The sequence below is a fragment of the Lactuca sativa genome, chromosome 8 (assembly GCF_002870075.4).
Source record: "Lactuca sativa cultivar Salinas chromosome 8, Lsat_Salinas_v11, whole genome shotgun sequence".
Lineage (NCBI taxonomy): Eukaryota > Viridiplantae > Streptophyta > Magnoliopsida > Asterales > Asteraceae > Lactuca > Lactuca sativa.
Genome location: NC_056630.2, coordinates 236,271,089 through 236,298,892, shown reverse-complemented (window position 1 = coordinate 236,298,892; position 27,804 = coordinate 236,271,089). Strand labels below are relative to the sequence as shown.

At 35.3% G+C, this 27,804-nt stretch overlaps 1 protein-coding gene across 1 annotated transcript; it reads right to left on the bottom strand.

The window, feature by feature from the left end:
• Positions 1–12,842: 12,842 nt before the first annotated feature.
• LOC111881500 (protein FAR1-RELATED SEQUENCE 5-like) lies at positions 12,843–15,584 on the bottom strand. Its single transcript, XM_023877884.2, has 5 exons — positions 15,423–15,584; positions 14,947–15,356; positions 14,615–14,843; positions 14,307–14,397; positions 12,843–13,228 (listed from the first exon to the last, which is right to left on the bottom strand). The coding sequence occupies exons 1-5, from the start codon at positions 15,582–15,584 to the stop codon at positions 12,843–12,845; spliced, it is 1,278 nt and encodes a 425-aa protein (XP_023733652.2).
• Between the last annotated feature and the right edge of the window lie 12,220 nt (positions 15,585–27,804).

The following is a 27,804-nucleotide window of genomic DNA, read 5'->3' as shown; positions in this document are numbered from 1 at the left end:
ATTTATAGTTTGTATATCTTATGTGGTTCGATATACTTAGTTCACTATAAACATTGCTCTGATACCAATCTGTCACACCCCCAAACCTGAACGGCGGAAACGTTCGGGGGCGGTTGACTTCATGTGGTAACGTAACAAATGAATACATAGTAAACAAAGCAATACAACCATCATATATATAATTGAAAGTTTACATTTGTCAAAAGTTACATGTTCAAAATCCAATTACAATATGATGTCAAAATACGAGATTAAACTGGCGCCGCAGCATCCCTTCATCAAAAGCGAAATGAATACCTGAAAATACTGATTTCCTGGGACATACAAGTAATTTTGAAAGAGTAGATCAGCATTTAAGCTGGTGAATTTCATAAGTATTTAAGTGACAATGTTTGAATGAAATGAAATGTTTTATCTTTGTTTGTTTGTGTTTAGAAAATCCTATATTTTCTACTAGTATAAAAGTAGCCTTCACTCAAGACCAATGTTTGTTTCCAAAATGTATGTAAATGTAAAATAACCAATGAGTTTGAAAACCTTGTAAATCAATGCATTTTTAATACCCCTTGTGAGTTTTATAACCATACTATTGACTCTGAATGCCTATACACAACGTTCTTCAGGCGTTGGAATGTTATGACGTTTGTCACCCCAAACGGTGGACTGCAGCTAACAGTCAGGGCGCGGGTTGTCAAGCCCGTATAGATCTATACACAAACACCATGCTCCCCCTCCAAGGGATTCTGGTATATAATACAGGACTTGAAATGTGTACTCGAACGTACATGAAGTTAGTGTCTCACAAATCCGTGGTATAAAAATAGATCTACTTGTTAAAATGTTACGTTTGTTCTTGTATACGAAAGTAAACTTCTTGAAATATGTGTTTCTAGTACATAAGAGTTAGAAATCTGTTCGTAAAGCTATACCTATTATAGTTTCCAAAAAGCGTGTCTTGTTTGTTTAGAAATATTGAGAAAAGGAATCACTTGTTTATGAAAGTATAGATTTTTGGTGTAGAGTCTAGGATAGACAAGAAAAATCTAAGAACAGTTTAGTTTATACATGCATTACAACAACATTATATTTTAAAAGGTAAAATGCTATTGTGACATATGTTATATATATATAAAAGTTCCTTTAAATGTTTATAAATCGCATGTGATTTGAATATATAACAGTATATAAAAGAGTTTCTTTATGTAACACACGATAATACTCGTGTGTTTTACTTGTAATCCCCCCCTTGAAAGCATATAAAAGTATTTAGAATAATTAAAAAGGTTGATTAAGGGGTATGAAACTCACTTGAAAGTTTTGGAGATAGCGAGATGGAAAACCGGGCAGAGTTTCGTCTCGGGAAACGGATTTTCCTCGGGATTCTCGGGAATCTCGGGAGTAAAATCGACCTTCGGGACTTGAGCTAAAAAGACCAGAGCTTCGGGTTTGAACGGACACGGAAAACAAGGCAAAGTTGAGAGAGAGAGAAGAGAAATGAACCCTTTCTTTGGAAACCCTCGCATCCTATTTATAGTAAGGCTGGTCTGCCTCGGTACGCCGGGCGTACGCTCGTACACAGCGCGTACGCGTACGTCATGCATGACCGAAGCCTCGACTGCCTCGGTTCGGATGGGACGGGTTGTTGGGTACGCGGGTTGGATGGGACGTCGGGTCGGACGGGTAAGGGCTTCGGACGGGTCGGTTTCTTCGGATAGCGCGACGTAGACGATCAGAGGCCAATCCTCTTAGTTACGCGGGGCGTACAGGGGTACGCAGCGCGTACCTCGGAGGAGGATGCTGAGTTCCCTTCGGATAATATCCGAATTTTGAATTAAATAAATAATTAATTTATTTTTAATAAACTTCAAAAATTCATATCTCCATCATACGAACTCCGTTTTCGATGGTCTTTATATCCTCGCGTAGGTGAGACTACGCTCTACAACTTTCGTTTAGACTCCATCGGCAAATTCCAAAATTATTTTATTATTTATTAAAAATCCATCGTGTTTAAGGAATTTCTTAGAAAATTCATAACTTCTTTATCTGATGTCGGTTTTTGCCAGACTTTTTACCGCTGGAATACCATTGTCGAGACCTTCGATTCTCGTTTAGGTCATTCCGGCCAAAAGTCGCTCGATTTCCGATTCGAGTTTTTAGCTGTCTGTTGCTAAGCCGAACTTGGAAAAATCATAACTACGCTATAAGAAGTCGGATTTGGGCGTTCTTTTCACATACGATCATGGTTCAAAGACATTTAATCATAGAAGGAATTTAAGTAGAACTTATTTATACATTTTATTATGAAAGTAACTTTTTATTATTCAGAAGTGGGCCACTTCTTGTATTATTGGTAAGGAATATTCTTATAATTAACACTTTTATTTATATTATTATAAGAAAACTAATTAATCATAATTTTGTTTACATAAACAGCTAGCTTATTTGGAGTTTATGAGAAATAATAAGAATGAAAAAAGACAAATACATACACTATATTTTTGGAATTATGAAATGATGGTGAAAAGGGAAAAAACTGAGTTAAAGAGTGGTGACTTTGGAACTTTGGAATGAAATGATGATGTTATAGAGAATGATGAAGAATCCGACACCAATGAAAATGAAGATATGAAACTCGATGTAAGTTAATAATCTATATAATTAAAAAAATTGAAGTGAAATTACAGATATATGTTATAAAATTGTAGTTAAAATGAAATTCATAAAGTGATTCACATTGTGAATATAAAAGTTTATTTTATTACTTTCTCTATAATAAATTATCAAAGTGAATATGTAATTTATTAAAACGCATTAAGAATATGATACCTCATTAACGCATTCATATTCTAAAACTGTAATTTATTATAGAAAAAAGTTAAAAAAGAATCATTTTCTTTGACATTTTTTATCTCATTTCGCAGGAATTGGTTTTCGAAGCGAAAAGGATTACAAAAAACTAGTGAATGATAAAATGAAGTTTGGAAAGTTAATTGAGTTTTCAACAACAAAATTCATAGAAAAGCGATGAGTTGAAAGATACGAAGAAAGTCTTTGAACAAGAATTCATTTATAAAACTCAAAATGAAGATGATGCAAAAGGTGACAGGGATGAAGATGAAAAAAAAAAGCGAAGAGAATTTGAATGAACATGAAATAAAGAATCAAACAATCATGGTAACACCAAGAAATTTGTACAATGATCCAATAGTGCATGAGATTGCTGATTATATTCAATGTATTTTAAATTTTGATAATTATGATGATTTTGAAAATGTAAAAAGTTTTAGAGAACAAAAAATAGATGATAAAAAAGAAAAAAAATACTAGAAAATCATCAATGCCTAGTTTTTCACTTGGACATGGTCTTGGTCTAACACAAGAGTTTCAGGAAGGAGATGAAAGCAGTGAAGATGAATACATGAAGAAACAAACAAAAGATGAAAAACTTGATGAATGAGAAAGTTATGATTCAGAAGAAACAGAATGTGACAATAATATCTTGGGAATTGAAGATGATGAAGACAAAAAAAGAGAAGCAAGAAAAAGATTAAAAAAACCATCACTGAAGCTATATTCTCCTTATAATAAAAAATAGGTATGTGCATCAAAATTTGTAGATCCAAATGAAGTAAAAGTATCAGATAGAATTTTTTTTCCAGAATTGGTAATTGTAGGTAATAATTCATGTTATCTTTTATTTAAATACAATAGTATATAAAATACAAATACAAATTAATTTTCTATTAACTGCTTTTTTGTTTTATTTGATTACAAATTAAGTGAGAAGGTATTTCAGACTAAGGGAGGGTATGTGCTTGGAAGAGGAATGATTGAAACAATGCAGGTAGGATTATGGGTACATGCACATGTCATTGATGCTTGGACTGATATTTTGAACTATGAAGAAAAGCTGAAATCAAATTCTACAGTGAATCGGTATTTCTCATCAATTGTGGTAAGTTAATTAAATATATATATATATATATATATATATATATATATATATATATATATATATATATAATGATAATGTTGATAATATAATAAATACAATTTTCAATAGTTCTGAATAAGTAATAAAATTCACACAGTAAATCCCATTATAATTCACAATGTGAATAATTTTAAATTTAAAACTTAACTTATTGTGAATTTAACAATTTACTCTTTTAAGATTGATGTATCTTTAATTTTTTTTTTTTTTGTAGAGATAGTTCATATTTGACAAAAATATCCCTTTCAATCAAAGATTTGATAAATTTGAGTCAAATATCAAAGATGCAATGAAAAAGGACAAAGAACTTATGACATTTGAAAAAGTTCACTTGGTAATAAACTGTTCTTTTTGTTGAATAGGTTACATATTTTCAACAAAGTTTAACAATTTAGATTATTAAATAGGTGTTTTTACTAGTTCATCAAAAAACTCACTTTTACATCATATGCATAAACTTATAGGAAGCAGCGATTGATGTCATTAACAATAGGAATTCAGTTGCAAAGTTTTCTAGAGCTTATCATGATGCACCTAATGAATTGGTAAGAATATTAAATTTACATTATAAATATAAGTATTAATAGATGTATAATCTACATAAAATTACATTAAGACAATCTTTAACATGAAAATTTTATATATGAGATTATAAATGATAATTAATATACATAAATTAAATCATTAGCATGAAATTTTTATTAGAAAATATTCAAAAAACTAACAATAAAAAAATATCTTTAACCAAAAACAATAAATTTGAAAAAAAATATATTCTATTATTAGGAATAAACTCTAAAACAATGAATATCAAAATTAACAACAATATTTTAACATTTCTATCCATTGAATGATCATTACAAAAATCAAATCTTATTTTAGTCGTCTTAAAAAGAAAAAGTTAGAAACAATCAGCCTTCTATAACCTTAGATTCTAAATCAGACTTCTTAAACCTCAAAATGCAAATCCTAGCATTGTGATTTGGTTTATGAAATAAACTTCGCAACCTAGTACCCTTTTTAGATTTCTCAATCACTTTCTCTCTAGTGCCCTTGATTCTTTTACCACTAGCCCATCCCTTGTTTCTGATCCCCTCTGGATTATGAATGTTGATAACATCAGGTACTGCAGCTCCAATAACTTTTTCAATGTGAACTGATCTACTCGAAGATGCCCTTGATGAGGTACATAAAGGAATACCACTATCAACCTCATGAAGTTGCTTTATATATTTAGCCAACTCATCCTCATTATTTGCTATCTTGTTAATAGACAAACGAAGAATAGCATATGCATCTTGAATCAAACATTCATTTTTACTGCCTTAATGAGGATATGAGTACTTTTTTCTCAACAATCCATCACCTATGATATCTTTTCCCAATCTCAAAATGAAATTTGATGGAATTTCATCATACTTTTTCATATTTAATATGAAAAACATATGACGACATAACAATCCTTCCTGGACAAAAAGCATGCAGCTACAACTGATGCTATTGCTATCATCGCTTCTACTAAGTAGAACCTTCAAAATTATCTTTAATAAACAAATTAATATGTGAATAAGAAATTCTATCTCATACCATTCGATAAATATTATACAAATTAACATCAATTCACATTATTAATCAACATGACATTAGAAATCATAATACTATAATATAAATATGTACTTCAAATCAAATTCACAAAAGAAAAAAAAAACATATTCCATACTAATCTAATGAAAAGTACAAACCAATTTATAACTCTATAAAAATTCACACTATTAATTAGCAAAACATCCTACATTCACAGTAAGAATTTTGAAACTACATTTTATATTTAATAAACTATATTAGGACAAAGAGACATACCTTGTAACGAGTATTAGGACAATGAGAAGGAAGACTATTTCGATAAAAGTCATCAGATTCTTCATCCTCATTAACATTTTTACCAATCAACTTTTTTTCTTCTTATCTCTCAAAACATAAACTTCACTTTCATGTTTAATAACTACAGATACTTGAACACAATAAAACACGGATTTATATAACTCTTTCTGAATGTCCAAGAAAATATTATGTGTATAAATTTCCGATGCATGCTTTTCAATAGCCAAAGGAGTCCTTAGCTTGGGGGTAGTAGTTGTGGACTGATAATCAAATAAATATTGATGATGCCTTTGCTTCTCCATTGCACTATCAAACGACATCTTGAACTTCACCAAATTTGATTTATGATGCAAACAATGTGAGAAAGCATTATTCAGACTCTCTGATCTTGAAGTAGTTCACATCAAACCAAAAAGTTCAAGATCTCTCATAAAAGTTGGTATCCATAAATCCCTTATTTTAAAAATAGACCTTAGCCAACCATTTTCTTTTAGATGAAAATTATCTAACATTGTTGACCACGAACTTTCAAAATCTTGTGGAGAACATTGAAGATTCCATATAATATCAAAAAAGGTCTTCTGGAAGTCTGGATGGTTATAAACATCGATAGGAATCTAAAAAAAAGAAACACATAAGAATCATTACATATGTTGAATATTTGATGTAATTCATATTAACATAACATTTGGTTCACATTATGAATTCACAATGTGATTTATGATTTAGATTTGTTCCTTTCATCATATGAAAACTTACATTGTGAATTCACTATATGCTTTATGATCTATATGGTTATAAACATATATAGGAATCAAGAAACAAAAATTATACCTTTTCCTCATGTTTTTGAGTTATGTGCCACATGCATAGTCTATGCTTCGATTCAGGAAAAACAAAATTAACAGCTTTCTTCATTGATGAATCCTGATCTGTTACAATCATCATAGGAGGCTTGACAAATGCTTTAAGAAACACTTCAAGCAACCACACATATGCATCTGCTGTCTCACGAGCTAGTAAACCAGCAACAAAAGTAACACAACGCTTGTGGTAGTCAACTCCAGTAAAAAGAACAAATAACATAGAATACCTAAATTTTTTTGATAGGTATTATTAAAAAGAACAAATACCATAAAAAGAACAAGTAAGGATTAGGAATTACTGGTTTGTTTGATAAGTGGCATCAAAAGATAGTACATCTCCAAATTCCTTATAGTTGGCTTATGAAGTATCATCAGCCCAAAAAAGTCCAGTAAGATGATCATCAACATCTTTTTGAAACTCAAATGAAAAATTAGAGAAACACAATTTTCTGTTTGTCAATATATCCACAACCATTTGGGAATCTTTGACACCGATTTTACAATTCAAATCTCTATGAAATGTTTTAAAGACAACTGCAGTCCCTCCCCTAGAATCAAAGCCACCCTTCATACTACTCACCAAGTTATAAGCTTTTGAAGCACTAATGTTACAAGTACCAACCTTATGTATAAAGGATTCATCAAGAAAATCCATTGTCCTATTAATCCTTAATAAGTGCAACTGATCTTGAGCAACAGGTTCATGGTTCTGATCTTCAACAAACACATAAATGTAGAACATTAAAGAACATCAGAGATTTTTGAACTTTGAAACAACAGGGCATCCATTTTTCTTAGAAGAAGTTCTCCTTCTCTTAACATCTGAAAATTTCACATTAACATTTTCATTCTTGAATAACTCCGTGCAACCAGATCTACTACATGTCGAATATCTAATACGAATTGTGCCAACATTGTATCTTTTTTGACTTGACATATTCACATCAAAACCACATTATTGACCATAAGTCTTGTAAAAGTCAAGACCAATGTCCAATGAATCAAACAACAATCCTTTGAAAGGCTTCTTACATATCAACTTATCATAAGGAACAAGCTTAAAACTTTCAGTATTGTAGATGTGACAACCCGGAATTTATTTCGTCACTGTAACCCATTTCTATTAGTGAAATTTACTTTTATTGAAATTTTCCGTTAACTTTTGGGTTAAGCAAATCAGTTAAGATTCTTATTATGATTTCTTAAGTGTCAGAACGAAATAAAAACACGTGAAATACCTTCAATATCCCTTAAAAGGTTCTTAGTTACGATCAAGTCGGGTTACGAACATTTAATCGGGTACGGCCATAAGCTCCGTTTAACGACGGTATTGGGTGGATCCCCACCTGGCCACAAACTAGAACCCTATTTAAGAGATTGAGTAGTCACCATTTGAAGCTTTTTCACACCCCTCATTGCTTTCTCTATCTACTCTCTCTCTACAAGTCGATTTTGATCCAAAACCGCCCCTTTCGAGCTCCAAAATCGTAAGTAATCCTTCCTAGCTTATTGTTTAGCTTGGTATTCATGCAAATTTGTGTTTAAATCATCCAAAACCCTCAAAATCATGTGTTTACGGTTGAGGAACACCCTCAAAACCGTAAACACCCATAAGTGGGTTTTTGAAGCCCCAAAACCCTTCCAAATCATTTCTAGTGCTTAGCTAGGATTTAGGGACTTGCATGAATGAGTTTAGGACACCAAAGCATGTCAATTAGGGGGTAAACATGAGTTTACGGCCCATGAACATTCATGGACCGTAAACACCCATTTATGGACCATGAACACCCATTCATGGACCGTAAACACCTTTTTAAAGTGTTAAATTGCCCTTAAACACCTCCTATGGCTTGGATTAATGTCTAGAACCAACCACCATCGAAGTAGGGACCTTAAACATCAAAGAAACCAAGACCTTAATGAGATTATAGTCGTAAACCCCCAAGGAATTGGTTTCTTGGCCGTAAACTCCCTTAAGTAGGTCAAATGGTGCCCTAACTTCCCTCCATGGCTTGTATAAAGGACTAGAAACATGTATGCTTAACCTAGAACCATCAAAGCATGCAATGAGGGGGCAAGTATGAGTTTACGGCCATAAACTCTATGTTTACAGCCATGAACTCCCCTAAGTGGTCCATTTGAAACCTTAGTCACTTCCTATGCCCTAGAATTGAACCTAACTTATTTCCCCCAGTGATATAAGACCTGTGAGCAAACAAAAACATCCCACCCATGAGTTTACCGCCGTAAACTCATGGGGATATGGTCTTTGGGCCGTAATCTTCCTTAAGGGTTTACTCTTGAAGAGTAAACTCCCTAACTAAGCCATACCCTCCTTAGATGATACCCGTATCACTTGCAACACTTGAGACACCTGAAAAGAAAACAACTGAAGGTTAATATTTATAAAATTATAATTGAATTTGGTATTATAAAATTAATTCTTTATAAATTTGTTAAAACATGAACAGAAATCAGACAGAGTCCAAGACATAAAATGATTGAATACAAAAAATTTGCGACTCCTATTAAAGTTGAAGATAGCCTTGTAAAGAAAGAATCTGATGAAAAAATAACAGGTTTGTTTATTACTATTCACATGTTTAATTTACAAAGTTATAAACAAATTCACATGTTTATTTTATGTATTCTATTATATTTTGCAAAACAAATTCACATGTGAATTTCTTGTATTGTTAGTTATTTTATATTATATATGTTATATTATGAGAAGTTTCCGAAAATTATTGACTAACAGGAAAAAGAAAAAGAAAAACAAAGACTCTGGAAGTAGTCAAAGAAAAATAAGGCAAAAGTGCCAATAAATCCAAATCACAGAGTATCTTTGAGAACAAGAATGAGCCCAAAAAAGTAATATGATATTGTTAAATCTACAAACAAAGAACAGAGAAAAGCTGTCAGAGAAATGGGATTGGGATCTTTGTTGAGAATTGCAACCAATGGAATTTCTGGGAAATTGGCACGTTTTGTTGTGAATTCATTTAATCCATCAAATACGAAAATCCATCTACCTAATGCAAAGATAGACATAACACCAGAACTTGTTCATGATTTTCTTGGAATTCCTCTAGGTGGAAAAGATATATATATATATATATATATATATATATATATATATATATATATATATATATATATATATATATATATATATATATATATATATAACACTAATCAATGTGAAGGAAAAGAATTAATGGACTTGAAGCAACAATACAATTTCAAGGCTATGAGACCATCAGATGTTGAAGAGAAAATTAAAGAATCATCAGATTCAGGGATTATTTTCAGAACAAACTTTGTATTACTATTTGTTAATACCATTTGTGAACAGAATAAGCCTGGAACTTGTAAGACAACAATATTGTCACATTTGTTAGGCAAGACACCTATAAGAGAAATTGACTGGTGTGGTTTTGTAACCAATTGCTTGAAAATGTCAAAGACGACATGGGATGAAACCGATAGAGGAAACTACTATTGTGGGCCACTTCTTGTATTATTGGTAAGGAATATTCTTATAGTTAACACTTTTATTTATATTATTATAAGAAAACTAATTAATCATAATTTTGTTTACATAAACAGCTAGCTTATTTGGAGTTTATGAGAAATGATAAGAATGAAAAAAGACAAATACATGCACTATATTTTTGGAATTATGAAATGATGGTGAAAAGGGAAAAAACTGAGTTAAAGAGTGGTGACTTTGGAACTTTGGAATGAAATGATGATGTTATAGAGAATGATGAAGAATCCGACACCAATGAAAATGAAGATATGAAACTCGATGTAAGTTAATAATCTATATAATTAAAAAAATTGAAGTGAAATTACAGATATATGTTATAAAATTGTAGTTAAAATGAAATTCATAAAGTGATTCACATTGTGAATATAAAAGTTTATTTTATTACTTTCTCTATAATAAATTATCAAAGTGAATATGTAATTTATTAAAATGCATTAAAAATATGATACCTCATTAACGCATTCATATTCTAAAACTGTAATTTATTATAGAAAAAAGTTAAAAAAAAATCATTTTCTTTGACATTTTTTATCTCATTTCGCAGGAATTGGTATTCAAAGCGAAAAGGATTAAAAAAAACTAGTGAATGATAAAATGAAGTTTGGAAAGTTAATTGAGTTTTCAACAACAAAATTCACAGAAAAGCGATGAGTTGAAAGATACGAAGAAAGTCTTTGAACAAGAATTCATTTATAAAACTCAAAATGAAGATGATGCAAAAGGTGACAGGGATGAAGATGAAAAAAAAGCGAAGAGAATTTGAATGAACATGGAATAAAGAATCAAACAATCATGGTAACACCAGGAAATTTGTACAATGATCCAATAGTGCATGAGATTGCTGATTATATTCAATGTATTTTAAATTTTGATAATTATGATGATTTTGAAAATGTAAAAAGTTTTAGAGAACAAAAAATAGATGATAAAAAAAGAAAAAAATACTAGAAAATCATCAATGCCTAGTTTTTCACTTGGACATGGTCTTGGTCTAACACAAGAGTTTCAGGAAGGAGATGAAAGCAGTGAAGATGAATACATGAAGAAAGAAATAAAAGATGAAAAACTTGATGAATGAGAAAATTATGATTCAGAAGAAACAGAATGTGACAATAATATCTTGGGAATTGAAGATGATGAAGACAAAAAAAGAGAAGCAAGAAAAAGATTAAAAAAACCATCACTGAAGCTATATTCTCCTTATAATAAAAAATAGGTTTGTGCATCGAAATTTGTAGATCTAGATGAAGTAAAAGTATCAGATAAAATTTTTTCCAGAATTGGTAATAGGGGGTAATAATTCATGTTATCTTTTATTTAAATACAATAGTATATAAAATACAAATACAAATTAATTTTCTATTAACTGCTTTTTTGTTTTATTTGATTAGAAATTAAGTGAGAAGGTATTTCAGACTAAGGGAGGGTATGTGCTTGGAAGAGGAATGATTGAAACAATGCAGGTAGGATTATGGGTACATGCACATGTCATTGATGCTTGGACTGATATTTTGAACTATGAAGAAAAGCTTAAATCAAATTCTACAGTAAATCGGTATTTCTCATCAATTGTGGTAAGTTAATTAAATATATATATATATATATATATATATATATATATATATATATATATATATATATATATAATGATAATGTTGATAATATAATAAATACAATTTTCAATAGTTCTGAATAAGTAATAAAATTCACACAGTAAATCCCATTATAATTCACAATGTGAATAATTTTAAATTTAAAACTTAACTTATTGTGAATTTAATAATTTACTCTTTAAAGATTGATGTATATTTAATTTTTTTTTTGCAGAGACAGTTCATATTTGACAAAAATATCCCTTTCAATCAAAGATTTGATAAATTTGAGTCAAATATCAAAGATGCAATGAAAAAGGACAAAGAACTTATGACATTTGAAAAAGTTCACTTGGTAATAAACTGTTCTTTTTGTTGAATATGTTACATATTTTTAACAAAGTTTAACAATTTAGATTATTAAATAGGTGTTTTTACTAGTTCATCAAAAAACTCACTTTTACATCATCTGCATAAACTTCGAGGAACCAGCGATTAATGTCATTAATAATAGGAATTCAGTTGCAAAGTTTTCTAGAGCTTATCGTGATGCACCTAATGAATTGGTAAGAATATTAAATTTACATTATAAATATAAATATTAATAGACTTATAATATAAATAAAATTACATTAAGACAATCTTTAACATGAAAATTTTATATATGATGAAAATTTTATATATGAGATTATCAATGATAATTAATATACATAAATTAAATCATTAGCATGAAATTTTTATTAGAAAATATTCAAAAAACTAACTATAAAAAAAATATCTTTAACCAAAAACAATAAATTTGAAAAAAAAAATATATTCTATTATTAGGAATAAACTCTAAAACAATGAATATCAAAATTAACATCAATATTTTAACATTTCTATCCATTGAATGATCATTACAAAAATCAAATCTTATTTTAGTCGTCTTAAAAAGAAAAAGTTAGAAACAATCAGCCTTCTATAACCTCAGATTCTAAATCAGACTTCTTAAACCTCAAAATGCAACTCCTAGCATTGTGATTTGGTTTATGAAATAAACTTCGCAACCTAGTACCCTTTTTAGATTTCTCAATCACTTTCTCTCTAGTGCCCTTGATTCTTTTACCACTAGCCCATCCCTTGTTTCTGATCCCCTCTGGATTATGAATGTTGATAACATCAGGTACTGCAGCTCCAATAATTTTTTCAACGTGAACTGATCTACTCGAAGATGCCCTTGATGAGGTACATAAAGGAATACCACTATCAACCTCCTGAAGTTGCTTTATATATTTAGCCAACTCATCCTCATTATTTGCTATCTTGTTAATAGACAAACGAAGAATAGCGTATGCATCTTGAATCAAACATTCATTTTTACTGCCTTAATGAGGATATGAGTACTTTTTTCTCAACAATCCATCACCTATGATATCTTTTCCCAATCTCAAAATGAAATTTGATGGAATTTCATCATACTCTTTCATATTTAATATGAAAAACATATGACGACATAACAATCCTTCCTGGACAAAAAGCATGCAGCTACTAAGTAGAAACTACAAAATTATCTTTAATAAACAAATTAATATGTGAATAAGAAATTCTATCTCATACCATTCGATAAATATTATACAAATTAACATCAATTCACATTATTAATCAACATGACATTAGAAATCATAATACTATAATATAAATATGTACTTCAAATCAAATTCTTAAAAGAAAAAAAACATATTCCATACTAATCTAATGAAAAGTACAAACCAATTTATAACTCTATAAAAATTCACACTATTAATTAGCAAAACATCCTACATTCACAGTAAGAATTTTGAAACTACATTTTATATTTAATAAACTATATTAGGACAAAGAGACATACCTTGTAACGAGTATTAGGACAATGAGAAGGAAGACTATTTCGATAAAAGTCATCAGATTCTTCATCCTCATTCACATTTTTATCAATCAACTTTTTTTCTTCTTATCTCTCAAAACATAAACTTCACTTTCATGTTAAATAACTACAGATACTTGAACACAATAAAACACGGATTTATATAACTCTTCCTGAATGTCCAAGAAAATATTATGTGTATAAATTTCCGATGCATGCTTTTCAATAGCCAAAGGAGTCCTTAGCTTGGGGGTAGTAGTTGTGGACTGATAATCTAATAAATATTGATGATGCCTTTGCTTCTCCATTGCATTATCAAACGACATCTTGAACTTCACCAAATTTGATTTATGATGCAAACAATGTGAGAAAGCATTATTCAGACTCTCTGATCTTGAAGTAGTTCACATCAAACTAGAAAGTTCAAGATCTCTCATAAAAGCTGGAATCCATAAGTCCCTTATTTTAAAAATAGACCTTAGCCAACCATTTTCTTTTAGATGAAAATTATCTAACATTGTTGACCACGAACTTTCAAAATCTTGTGGAGAACATTGAAGATTCCATATAATATCAAAAAATGTCTTCTGGAAGTCCGGATGGTTATAAACATCGATAGGAATCTAAAAAAAAGAAACACATAAGAATCATTACATATGTTGAATATTTGATGTAATTCATATTAACATAACATTTGGTTCACATTATGAATTCACAATGTGATTTATGAATTAGATTTGTTCCTTTCATCATATGAAAACTTACATTGTGAATTCACTATATGCTTTATGATCTATATGGTTATAAACATATATAGGAATCAAGAAACAAAAATTATACCTTTTCCTCATGTTTTTGAGTTATGTGCCACATGCATAGTCTATGCTTCGATTCAGGAAAAACAAAATTAACAGCTTTCTTCATTGATGAATCCTGATCTGTTACAATCATCATAGGAGGCTTGACAAATGATTTAAGAAACACTTCAAGCAACCACACATATGCATCTGCTGTCTCACGAGCTAGTAAACCAGCAACAAAAGTAACACAACGCTTGTGGTAGTCAACTCTAGTAAAAAGAACAAATAACATAGAATACCTAAATTTTTTTTGATAGGTATTATTAAAAAGAAAAAATACCATAAAAAGAACAAGTAAGGATTAGGAATAACTTGTTTGTTTGATCAGTGGCATCAAAAGATAGTACATCTCCAAATTCCTTATAGTTGGCATATAAAGTATCATCAGCCCAAAAGAGTCCAGTAAGATGATCATCAACATCTTTTTGAAACTCAAATGAAAAATTAGAGAAACACAATTTTCTGTTTGTCAATATATCCACAACCATTTGGGAATCTTTGACACCAATTTTACAATTCAAATCTCTATGAAAATTTTTAAAGTCAACTGTAGTCCCTCCCCTAGAATCAAGGCCACCCTTCATACTACTCACCAAGTTATAAGCTTTTGAAGCACTAATGTTACAAGTACCAACCTTATGTATAAAGGATTCATCAAGAAAATCCATTGTCCTATTAATCCTTAATAAGTGCAACTGATCTTGAGCAACAGGTTCATGGTTCTGATCTTCAACAAACACATAAATGTAGAACATTAAAGAACATCAGAGATTTTTGAACTTTGAAACAGCAGGGCATCCATTCTTCTTAGAAGAAGTTCTCCTTCTCTTAACATCTGAAAATTTCACATTAACATTTTCATTCTTGAATAACTCCGTGCAACCAGATCTACTACATGTCGAATATCTAATACGAATTGTGCCAACATTGTATCTTTTTTGACTTGACATATTCACATCAAAACCACATTCTTGACCATAAGTCTTGTAAAAGTCAAGACCAACGCCCAATGAATCAAAAAACAATCCTTTGAAAGGCTTCTTACATATCAACTTATCATAAGGAACAAGCTTAAAACTTTCAGTATTGTAGATGTGACAACCCGGAATTTATTCCGTCACTGTAACCCATTTCTGTTAGTGAAATTTCATTTTATTGAAATTTTCCGTTAACTTTTGGGTTAAGCAAATCAGTTAAGATTCTTATTATGATTTCTTAAGTGTCAGAACGAAATAAAAACACATGAAATACCTTCAATATCCCTTAAAAGGTTCTTAGTTATGACCAAGTCGGGTTACGGACATTTAATCGGGTACGGCCATAAGCTCCATTTAACGTCGGTATTGGGTGGATCCCCACCTGGCCACAAACTAGAACCCTATTTAAGAGATTGAGTAGTCACCATTTGAAGATTTTTCACACCCTTCATTTCTTTCTCTATCTACTCTCTCTCTACAAGTCGATTTTGATCCAAAACCGCCCCTTTCGAGCTCCAAAATCGTAAGTAGTCCTTCCTAGCTTATTGTTTAGCTTGGTATTCATGCAAATTTGTGTTTAAATCATCCAAAACCCTCAAAATCATGTGTTTACGGTTGAGGAACACCCTCAAAACCGTAAACACCCATAAGTGGGTTTTTGAAGCCCCAAAACCCTTCCAAATCATTTCTAGTGCTTAGCTACGATTTAGGGACTTGCATGAATGAGTTTAGAACACCAAAAACATGTCAATTAGGGGTAAACATGAGTTTACGCCCCATGAACATTCATGGACTGTAAACACCCATTCATGGACCGAAAACACCTTTTTAAAGTGTTAAATTGCCCTTAAACACCTCCTATAGCTTGGATTAATGTCTAGAACCAACCCCCATCGAAGTAGGGACCTTAAACATCAAAGAAACCAAGACCTTAATGAGATTACAGTCATAAACCCCCAAGGAATTGGTCCCTTGGCCGTAAACTCCCTTAAGTAGGTCAAATGGTGCCCTAACTTCCCTCCATGGCTTGTATAAAGGAGTAGAAACATGTATGCTTAACCTAGAACCATCAAAGCATGCAATGAGGGGGCAAGTATGAGTTTACGGCCATAAACTCTATGTTTACATCCATGAACTCCCCTAAGTGGTCCATTTGAAACCTTAGTCACTTCCTATGCCCTAGAATTGAACCTAACTTATTTCCCCAAGTGATATAAGACTTTTGAGCAAACAAAAACATCCCACCCATGAGTTTACCGCCGTAAACTCATGGGGATATGGTCTTTGGGCCGTAATATTCCTTAAGGGTTTACTCTTGAAGAGTAAACTCCCTAACTAAGCCATACCCTCCTTAGATGATACCCGTATCACTTCCAACACTTGAGACAAGGTGTTTTCGAGCATCAGAGTGTATTATCTTACTTAATTAGTGGTTCAATGACTAATTAGATACAATTATGTATCACTTCATGTTACATAGGACCCTCGCGTGTGTTCAAGCCCTAAATTGACACCTAGAGTCCTACCCGACACATCCTAGTTTGGTGAGTTCATACCCCTATATCATTTTCCATGTTTTTCATGTTTTCAGGGGGGGAATACAAGAAAAAGTACAAGGATACTTGTACTCAGAATCCATTTATTCCTTATGAAATGCTTACATGTTCAGCATGCTTTAAACACAGAAAACCGTGTTATCAACCAACTATGAAATTAACTGTCTAAGTTAAGTTTTCAAGACTAAAACAAAGGAACTTATGAATCTTATCATAAAATGTTATATTTTATATTCATAAAATGAGAATTTCCATATTATTACTTGTAAATTGGTTATTCTTAAGATTGGAGACACGTCCTTGGTAACACTCCATAGAGATACGCGAGTGTAGGACTAACCCTATAACTAGAATCTCTCATAGGGAGAACGTGACTTGTGTGTATAGATCTATATGAGACTGACTATCCCGCACCTTGCTGCTAGCTACAGTGGGACCGGCAGGTCTACAGGTGACAAAGTCATAAAGCGACACTGGCCCTATTACGTGCCATATCTAGTTTATTGTATGGTTATAGAACTCGTAGCTTAGATAATGGAGATTTACTCTTAAGTAATAATGAACCTAGTGAACTAACCTCAAAGTAATAACTGTTTTGATTACTAGAGGGTATCAGTAATACCCTTAGGTATTAGTTCACAACTTACTGATTAGTTTCATATAAGTGTTAAAACTAATGTACTTATCAAGGATAACCAAACTTCAGGTGAACTTTGCCTAACGATACAAGTATGGTAGATATTTGTACACTTCATTACGTATCGAGAACCAACCACCAACTTTTAAGGAAAATAAGGGTTTTTCCTGGGATAACATAACTTTTCATAAACAGGTTGTTTAACATATGGGTAACCAAACTTCTTTTGTAAGAAAATATGGGATTTTCATGGGAAACAACTTTTCGTAAACTTAAAGGAATATTTTCTTTCACTAGAAACAAACCGCTTATGAACTCACCAGCTTTATGCTGATATTTTAAAACTGCCTATATTCTCAGGTTCTCGTTAGACAGGTATCTCGCTTACTTTTGGAGAAGACGGTGCATATAGAAGTCTCGTCTATACTTTTGTTATACTGATGTGTATATATAAAACATGTACTTCCTTACTTTTGAACAGATGTAAATGTTCTTATGTAATGTAATGGTTGTGTTTACTATGCCTGCTATGTACATTGGTTGTGATACTTTACATGACGTCCTCCGCCTCGGAACACTTCCGCCATCTGTTTCGGGGTGTGACAGATTGGTATCAGAGCCCTTGTTTATAGTGAACTAAGTATACCGAACCTTACATGGTATATAACTATAAACATTAAGGGGCTGAAGTGCTCTGAACTAAAAGTATACTTTAAAACACAAGTATTTTCCAAAAAGTATACAAGAATACTTAAATGCCAGAAACCATAACCATTAGTAGAACAAAACATAAGTAATTGGGTGTTGGGGACTGCGGTTATACCTGGGCAGTTATGTAGTCGTGTCTAGGGTCAATATAGCCTGATCAGCTATATTCATTCGAGACACGGCCAACATGTGCTTGGGAGTGACTGTGGTGTACAACAAGCCTAAAACTTACCAAGTATCCAAACAACTACTCATCATCGCAACAAACCTTAAAGTACTATAGGAGTATTTTAGCCGAAGCCGAATACGTTGTAGAAAATCATTCCAAGTGTTGCTACTCTTTCTTTCATTAGCGATATTTTACTTGCTTTAGTGACTTTTTCCTGTTCTATCGCTTAGTAGAACACCCTAACTGCCATAATGAGATATCTCTTGTTTCATATCTCTTGATTCTATCCAGAGGACTTATCATCCTCTCTTTCCTGATCATTTTAGATTAAGATGCCTCCAAAGAAAAGACCCAGCTTAAAGAACAACAATCCTCCTCCACCAGTGGCAAACACTATGTGTTGGGAGAGTTTGAAGGAGCTTCTACTTGCTGAGTACTGCCCTCGAGGCGAATTGCAAAAACTGGAGCACGAACTTTGGAACCTAAAGATGAAGGGTTCCGATGTTGCCGCCTACACTTCTAGGTTTGAAGACCTAGCGCTCCTCTGTCCGGGAATGGTTACCCGGAGAGAAAAAAGATTGAAAGATTCATCTGGGGGCTGACCCAGCCAACTAAAGGAATTGTTTTGGCTGCGAAGCCAAACACCTTCGACAACGCTAAATTCCTGGCGCAAACTCTAATTGATCATGGAGACAATCTCGATGAAGTGGCCACCGCTCCTGAACCGGAAAAAAGGAGTGGTGAGAAAAGAAAATTCTGGAAACAGAAGAAAGGTCAGTCTTCGCAGGAGCCCTCGAAGAAGTAGCAAATAGTAGCAGTCCACGCTGCTACTACCCCTGTTGCTACTCCTGCCACTCAAGCACCTACCAGTAGATATGCTGGTACCTTCCCTCGGTGCGACAAGTGCAACTACCATCATCTCACTTCCAGCCCATGTCGTGAGATGCTTTGCAACAACTGTGGCAAATAGGGCAACACTGCTCGAAACTGCAAATCACCAGCCCAACCAACCAGGAATTCCTCTCGAACGTCAAGTTGAGTTTCGCATCGACCTAAATCCTGGAGCTACCCCCGTAGCCAAGTCTCCGTATCGCTTAGCGCCAGCAGAAATGCAGGAGTTATCCAGTCAGCTTAATGAGCTACTCAGCAAAGAATTCATCAGACCGAGTTCCTCACCCTGGGGAGCCCCGGTATTATTTTTGAAGAAGAAAAATGGATCCTTTCGGATGTGTATAGACTACTGCGAATTGAACAAGCAAACCGTCAAAAACCGTTATCCTCTTCCTTGATTAGACGACCTTTTCGATCAACTCCAGGGAGCCAACTACTTTTCAAAGATAGACCTTAGATCAGGGTACCATCAAATACGAGTTCATGAGGGTGATGTTTCCAAGACAACATTCAGGACTCGATATGGTCATTACGAGTTTGTAGTAATGCCATTCGGTCTAACCAACACACCGGCAGTGTTCATGGACCTGATGAGTCGGGTGTGTCGTCCTTTTCTGGACAAGTTCATTATCATGTTCATTGACGACATACTTGTCTATTCCAGAAGCGAAGAAGATCACAAACAACACTTGAGGTTAGTGTTGGAAACACTTAGAACGGAGAAGCTATACGCGAAATTCTCCAAGTGTGAATTCTGGATTCGGAAGGTAACTTTCCTAGGTCACGTGGTAAGCGAGGAAGGCATACACAAGGACCCTTCCAAAATCAAGGCGATAGACAATTGGTCGGCACCGAAGACACCCACACAAATCTGTCAATTCTTGGGTCTCGCCGGCTATTATCGGAGATTCATCTAGAATTTTTCCAGAATTGCCAAACCCCTAACTACTCTGACACTGAAAGGTGTACCCTTTTGTTGGAATGAAAAGCAAGACACTGCATTCCAACCGTTGAAGAAAGCCTTGTGCAGCGCACCTATCCTGTCTCTGCCCGAAGGGACGGAGGACTTTGCTGTCTACTACGATGCGTCCAATCAGGGCTTAGGCTGTGTGCTTATGGAGAGGGGAAAAGTTATTGGTTATGCCTCGAGACAGCTGAAATCACACGAAGTCAACTATACAACTCACGACCTGGAGTTAGGAGCAGTGGTTTTCGCACTGAAGATTTGGAGACATTATCTCTACGAAACCAAGTGCAAGATCTTCACTGACCATAAAAGCCTGCAACACATCTTCGATCAGAAAGACTTAAACATGAGACAATGGCGATGGGTAGATCTGCTCAGTGACTATGAGTGCGAAATTCGCTACCATCTCGGGAAGGCCAATGTGGTGGCAGATGCCCTTAGCCGAAAAGAAAGTTCAAGCCGCAAAGTGAAGACACTGACAATGACCATCCATTCCCGCTTATCCATGCAAATCCGAGAAGCTCAGTTGGAAGCCCTAAAACTAGAGAACGTGTCGACCGAAGCCTTGAGGGGAATGGATAAGAATCTTGAGATTAGAGGTGACGGAGTTTATTGTTTCATGGACCAAATCTGGACCCCAAAGTTCGGAGGATTCAGGGAGGTTGTCATGAACGAAGCTCACAAGACCAGATACTCCGTTCACCCAGGTTCGGATAAAATGTACCTGGATCTCAAGAAACTATACTTGTGTCCAAACATGAAGGCCGAAATCGCTACCTTCATGGGCAAGTGTCTGACTTGCGCCAAGGTGAAGGTTGAATATCAGAAACCCTCGGGTCTGCTCCAGCAACCCAAAATACGTGAGTGTTAATGGGAGATGATTACTATGGATGTCATCACCAAGTGACCCAAATCTCCATGTGGGTACGTTACCATTTGGGTAATTGTTGATCGTTTGACGTGAACTCCCCTAAATGGTCCATTTGAAACCTTAGTCACTTGCTATGCCCTAGAATTGAACCTAGCTTATTTCCCCAAGTGATATAAGACCTTTGAGCAACCAAAAACATCCCACCCAGGAGTTTATGGCTGTAAACTCATGGGGATATGGTCTTTGGGCTGTAATCTTCCTTAAGGGTTTACTCTTGAAGAGTAAACTCCCTAACTAAGCCATACACTCCTTAGATGCACCCGTATCACTTCCAACACTTGAGAAAAGGTCTTTTCGAGCATCGAAGTGTATTATCTTACTTAATTAGTGGTTCAATGTCTAATTAGATACAATTATGTATCAATTCATGTTACATAGGACACTCGCGTGTGTTCAAGCCCTAAATTGACACTTAGAGTCCTACCCTACACATCCACATTACGTGAGTTCATACCCCGATACCTTTTTCCGTGTTTTTCATGTTTTCAGGGGGTAATACAAGCAAAAGTACAAGGATAATTGTACTCATAATCCTTTTATTTCATATGAAATGCTTACATGTTCAACATGCTTTAAACACAGAAAACCGTTTTATAAACCAACTATAAAATTAACTGTCTATGTTAAGTTTTCAAGACTAAAACTGTCACACCCCAAAACCGGAACAACGGAAACGTTCTGGGGTGGACGATGCCATGTCAAGTATCACAACATATAGAGTATAGTAATCAAAGTACAACAACCATTGCATTAATAGTAATAATTTTACATAGGTTACATTTCCATACTCAGCAACAACCAACACTTCCATACTCAGCCACACAAGAACCTCACTCAAACCCACTAAAGAGAAAACTCAAGATAGAGGTGGGAAGTACCTCGGCTCAAGGACCTTCTGATGGGCAACGAGTTGAGGCAGTCTATACCCCTGTCAATCCTTCCCTCCCGATTCCAAGAAGACCGTATCTAGGAGACCTTCCCCACTGCAACAAGTGCAGCTACCATCATCATGGTGCCCGCCGGGAACTCTATTGTGCTAGGTGCCACATATTGGGGCATACTGCTCGCATCTGCAGAACCCCGGTTACGTTCATTACATCAATCACCAATGTGGCGACCCGTACAATTTGCCACCTATGTGGTGAAATGGGACACTTCAAGAAGGACTGCTCAACCGAAGAGAAAGACAAAGACACAGAAGGAGCCTGACACTACCGCTTAGGAGGAAACGTCAAGGAACTTGGTAGATTTTTGGTACGTCTCTCGATCTCGGATAACTAAGCTAAGAACAATAAAAGACTAATTCAAATGAAAATTCTTTACAGTAAGGCGAGAGTCGCAGCACTGCTATAAAATTTAAAATTCATTAGGTAAAACTATAATGACTAAACATATACGCTACGACCATGTATATTTAAGATGGACGGACCTAGAGTGAGCGAATGCCGCCTCATTTCCTGTTCCTCGTTGGGTTGTGGATTTAGGGCGGGGTCGCTCAGTCAACCGTCCTCCCCACCTTAAAGATACATGACTAGTATATGTGAGGCGATTATAGAAATGCCTTGTGAGGATTCGTTCATGAAAAGATACTCTATTCGGAAACACTTAGAACTCTCTATAGTTCCGCGTCGACTCTATCGGTCCAAGTATCCGCAATGACGATACATAGGACGAAACCCGAGAGGCCTAGAACTAGTGTGCCTGTTCGGCACATGACTCTATCGATCTTCATTATATATACATCATGTCGGAGTGTGCGAACTTCGACGACTCTATTGATCATGGTTGGACTTCGTGCAGCCATGTGTACATTCTTAGTGCTGTGTAAAAAGAACTTTCTCCATAGCCATATCGGTAAATAAAGGTTCTTCCGAACCTAAACCTAACACAATTAATCAAACTTAATACGATCCGTCGATCGTCCCTCTTATCTCAAACCTTCCGAAGTACCCAAGGGAGGGTACCATGCACTGTGGACCGACCCCTCGTAGTCAGATAAACACTGAAGCGAAAGACACTGCAGATACTTCAGGAAACGACAACCATCCGAAGCATACCTCTTAGATTCCCTCGGGAGATCCTTCGCACCTCGCACATCAGGTTCGTGAACCCAAAGAATAGGAATCACGAGGCTGACCACTATAACTAGGTATACCGCTGGCATACATCAAGTATTGGCAGTTAAGCCGAGCATGAGCTCTACCGCGAACCTCTTAGCAAAACACTTTCACCCTATTCCATAACATAAGAGCCGGAGGCAAGAGAATCACTACGGGTTGAGCTGTTAAAGTTCCGAGTGAGAACACTCTATACTCACTAGATTTGACCTAGACCGAGAAAACCCAGAACCTTCGGAAGAGTAGTTGCAATATATGCTCGCACTGCTCAGGCACTTCGTCCACCTCGCTATGGACGAGTGGTGCCTATCATCCTCCACACACTCTTGCATGGAGGAAACCGTCGTCACCCGGTAGACGATAAAATACATTCTCCGAGGTGAACACTAGGATACCGAGAACCACAGGATAACTTTCGCAGCCGAGAATATTTGGTCAAGTGTGAAAGTAGCTGCGTTAAATCTCATGACCCAGATTCCGAAGAGATCATAGGCTTGACACCAGCCCTGGTGTTAGTCGAAGGGTTATGCAGGAACATACACTTTCCACGCTAGAATAAAACACAGTCTTAGAGATCGCTTGGACTATTAGGTGTTCCATGAATACTATCTCACGAAGAGATAGTAGAACCACCTCCCGAGGTAGTCCAACACTCGTCTGGTGAAACCCTATTTCCCTGATCCTCAGGGTTTCCGTATCTCAAGTGACGTTAGTGCAGGTACGTTTTGCACAAGTTTGGGATGGACGCTCTATAGCAAACCGATGACCATAGTCACGCAATCCACGCGGCAATCTAGAAAGTCTCTATTATCCAGTTGAAAGAAAACACGAAATCGAAGACCACCTGAGCTTTCTAAGAACTAACCTGAAGGACCACACATCCAATACAAGTGAGAACGATAGGAACTTCGGAATGGCGATCACGCCAGTGTTGATCTTACCATAGAAGTACACTATGTTCTAAGTACTGAAAAGCAGTACCCTTCCGAGAGCTTAGGACCATATGAGGATTCTCATGGAGATTTGGTCCAACCCTATTCAGACCGCTACTACTTTAAGATATACCTCAAGGCTTACACTCGATCGGTTCACGTATTAGACTTGCTATGCGATTATCCAACATCACTCTTCGTACCTTACTCATCTCGATTGAATCCATGGAAAACTCTAACCTCATAGATACAACAGTTGGAAACCCACTAGCTACACTAGACGGAATCCGCATCCCGTACGTCGAGGTCTGTGGGAGTGACAAGCACAGACTAGGGTTCACTTGGGAATGCGAGGACAACCGTATAGGAAGCATTCCCTTACCTCTGCTTGGCCATTCATACCTACTTCCTTGCCTAGACCTGAATTTCGGGACGAAATTCCCTCTAACGGGGGGATGATGTGACAGCCTAAGTGTTCCCGTTACATTTTCCCCGTTACCGTTAACGGAATATTCCACTGTATAAAAGTTCCGTTAGTTAGAGGGCGTCAATTTAATAAACATCCAATTTGTTTATAATGTATATGCCGATAAGTCGTGATATAAGGGAATAAAAACACATGACACACATTTCCATTAAATTGGAAAATGTCAAGTTTTATAGTTACGACCACTAAATCGAGTGCGACCAAAAGCCTCGTTTAACGGCAGTATCGGGTAAAATACCACTGAGCCCCGACTCAAAACCCTATATATAAGGTTGAGTGGAGCCCATTGGAGACTTTTTACACTCTCTCTATACTCTCTCTAGACCCGTTTTCGCCCCGAATCCGCAACCAAACGCTTCCAAATTGTAAGTCCGCTTACCCTAGCTTATTCTACACGTATGGATTCATGTTTATAGCCTAAAAACAATCCAAGAAGGCATAGGATAAGGAGTTTACGGCCCAGGAACATTCTAGGGCCGTAAACCCCTAAAATGGTGCCAATCATGCCTTTAAACTTGACCATAAGCTTAGAAACTATTAGGGGATATAGCCTAGGGGTGTTTAAACACCAAAATGCATGGATTTAGGACTCAAAGAAGAGTTTACTACCCAAGCACATGCTTAGGCTGTAAACTCCACAAGTCATGGTCCCAAATGCACTCCAAACTCATCCTAGGGCTTCATACATAATTTAGGAACTTATCCTCTTGAGTTTAGACCCTTGAAACACTCCAAAATGAATTATTAAAGGGAGTTTACGGCCCAGACAAGGGTCAAGGCCGTAAACACCCTTAAACATGCCCAAAATAATTGTTTTGTCCCCCAAATAGCCTCATACATTTACCATGAAATACTAGGAGGGGTTTTAAAGGCTTAAACACAAGGAAATGAGGCATGACTTGGAGTTTACGGCCCAAGAATTTATCTAGGCCGTAAACTCCCCAAAACCCACTCAAATGATGGTTTTAATCCTCCAAAATAGCATCATACTTCATTATAAATCACTAGAAAGGCATTAGGGGCTTTAAACTTCCCAAAACTCTAAGGATTAGAGTTTACGGCCGTAAACTCCTTTAGGAGTGGTCCCTTGGCCGTAAACTCATAAAACATGCCCTTAGAGGCCTCAAACCCACTCATGCCTTTTGGGAATAGTGCTTAGAATAAATCACTGAGCAAGCTAGAAGAATAAAACACCAAAGAATATGACCTTGGGAGTTTACGGCCGTAAACTCCCTGGAGTTAGGCTGTAAACTCCAAGTTGGTCCACGTTAACGCTTTAAACCCATTCACACACTTGATAGCTGAGTTTAGCAAAGTTCCACAACTGATAGGAGACCCTTAGCAACCTTAAACGCTACCCGGGACCCCAAACACTCAACCAAAAGTGTTTTCCGCTCCTTTGAGCGTGTATAATTGTTTAATTAGTATTAAATATACTAATTGTATGTGAACATATGTTATCATATGTTAAATAGATCATTGAGTGTGTTCGAGTCCTTACGTGGCACTAAACGCCCAAACATCACTCTCGTCGGACCTACTTACACCAGGTGAGTTCATACCCCTGAATGAACCTTTTAAATGCTTTTAAATGTTTTTATAGGGGGGGGGGGGGGTTACAAGTTAAACATGCCAGTTATCATATCAATCACATGTGATTGATAACCCGCATGCACAAGATCTTACCACTTTACACTGTTGTACCGAGTAGGACACTATAATGATTTTCACTTATTTCATAACTTTTACTTATACTGATTTATCCAAATTTATTCTAAATTTTGTTTATGGAAGATTCTCTAAGGCTTTTAAACATATTTTACAAAAGAATACAATTTGTGATTTTCCCTATACATAAAGGCTTTTCATCAAAGACTCCCTTTTTCGACGTATACCTTTACTTGTTAATTATTGTCACTTCGCTTATACTTATTTTATACTCCTACTCGGTAACGCTTTCACTTATACTTGTAGTCGCTTATACCTGATGATGCTTATACTTATACTTGATAACGAATCTACTTCACTTATACTTGATACGCTTTCGCTTCACTTATTGTCGCCTCTACTTCGTGATGCGCTTACACTTATTTGACACTCCTGCTTCACTTGCGACCGCTTTTACTTCACTTGTATAGACGCTACTACTCACAAGGATCACTTTTACTTGATTTTCACACTCAGTTGTGGTTATATGTATGTCTGTGCTTATATAGATACATATAAGTAACGATTGAAAGACTTAGGAAGGATCATCCGCCCTATTTCCTTTTCTTCATTTAGATGTGGTCTGGTGGGATCGGGTGGCCGTCCGAAGGTCGTTTGGTTCATTAGTTATATACTATATATATGAGTATGGACATACAGGAAATTCTCTAGTCAAGTCAGTTAAGAGACTCTACCTCTATTCTACACTTACTTTAGAAACACACTACCCACGGTTTGGAAGTCTCTACCTCTAGTATATCACTTACATTAGAAACCCACTCACCTCTAGAAACACACTATCCTCTATTTGGGATCCATCTTCGGGACGCGACCTTCTCCGTCGTCTAGTTGGTAACTAGAGTCTCCTGTAGGGAGAGCGGACATTGTGTGTATAGGCCTATACAGGATTGACAACCCCGCACCCAGACTGCTAGCTACAGTCACGGCCTACCAAGCCAACGGGTGACAAATGTCACATTATATAGATGCTTGTAGGGCATCTGGAACTCTAGTAAATATGGTTACGAGTATCTTGGGTTGCCTTATAATTCATGGCTTTAAGGTAACGGTATTTCACCGGCAATCTACAC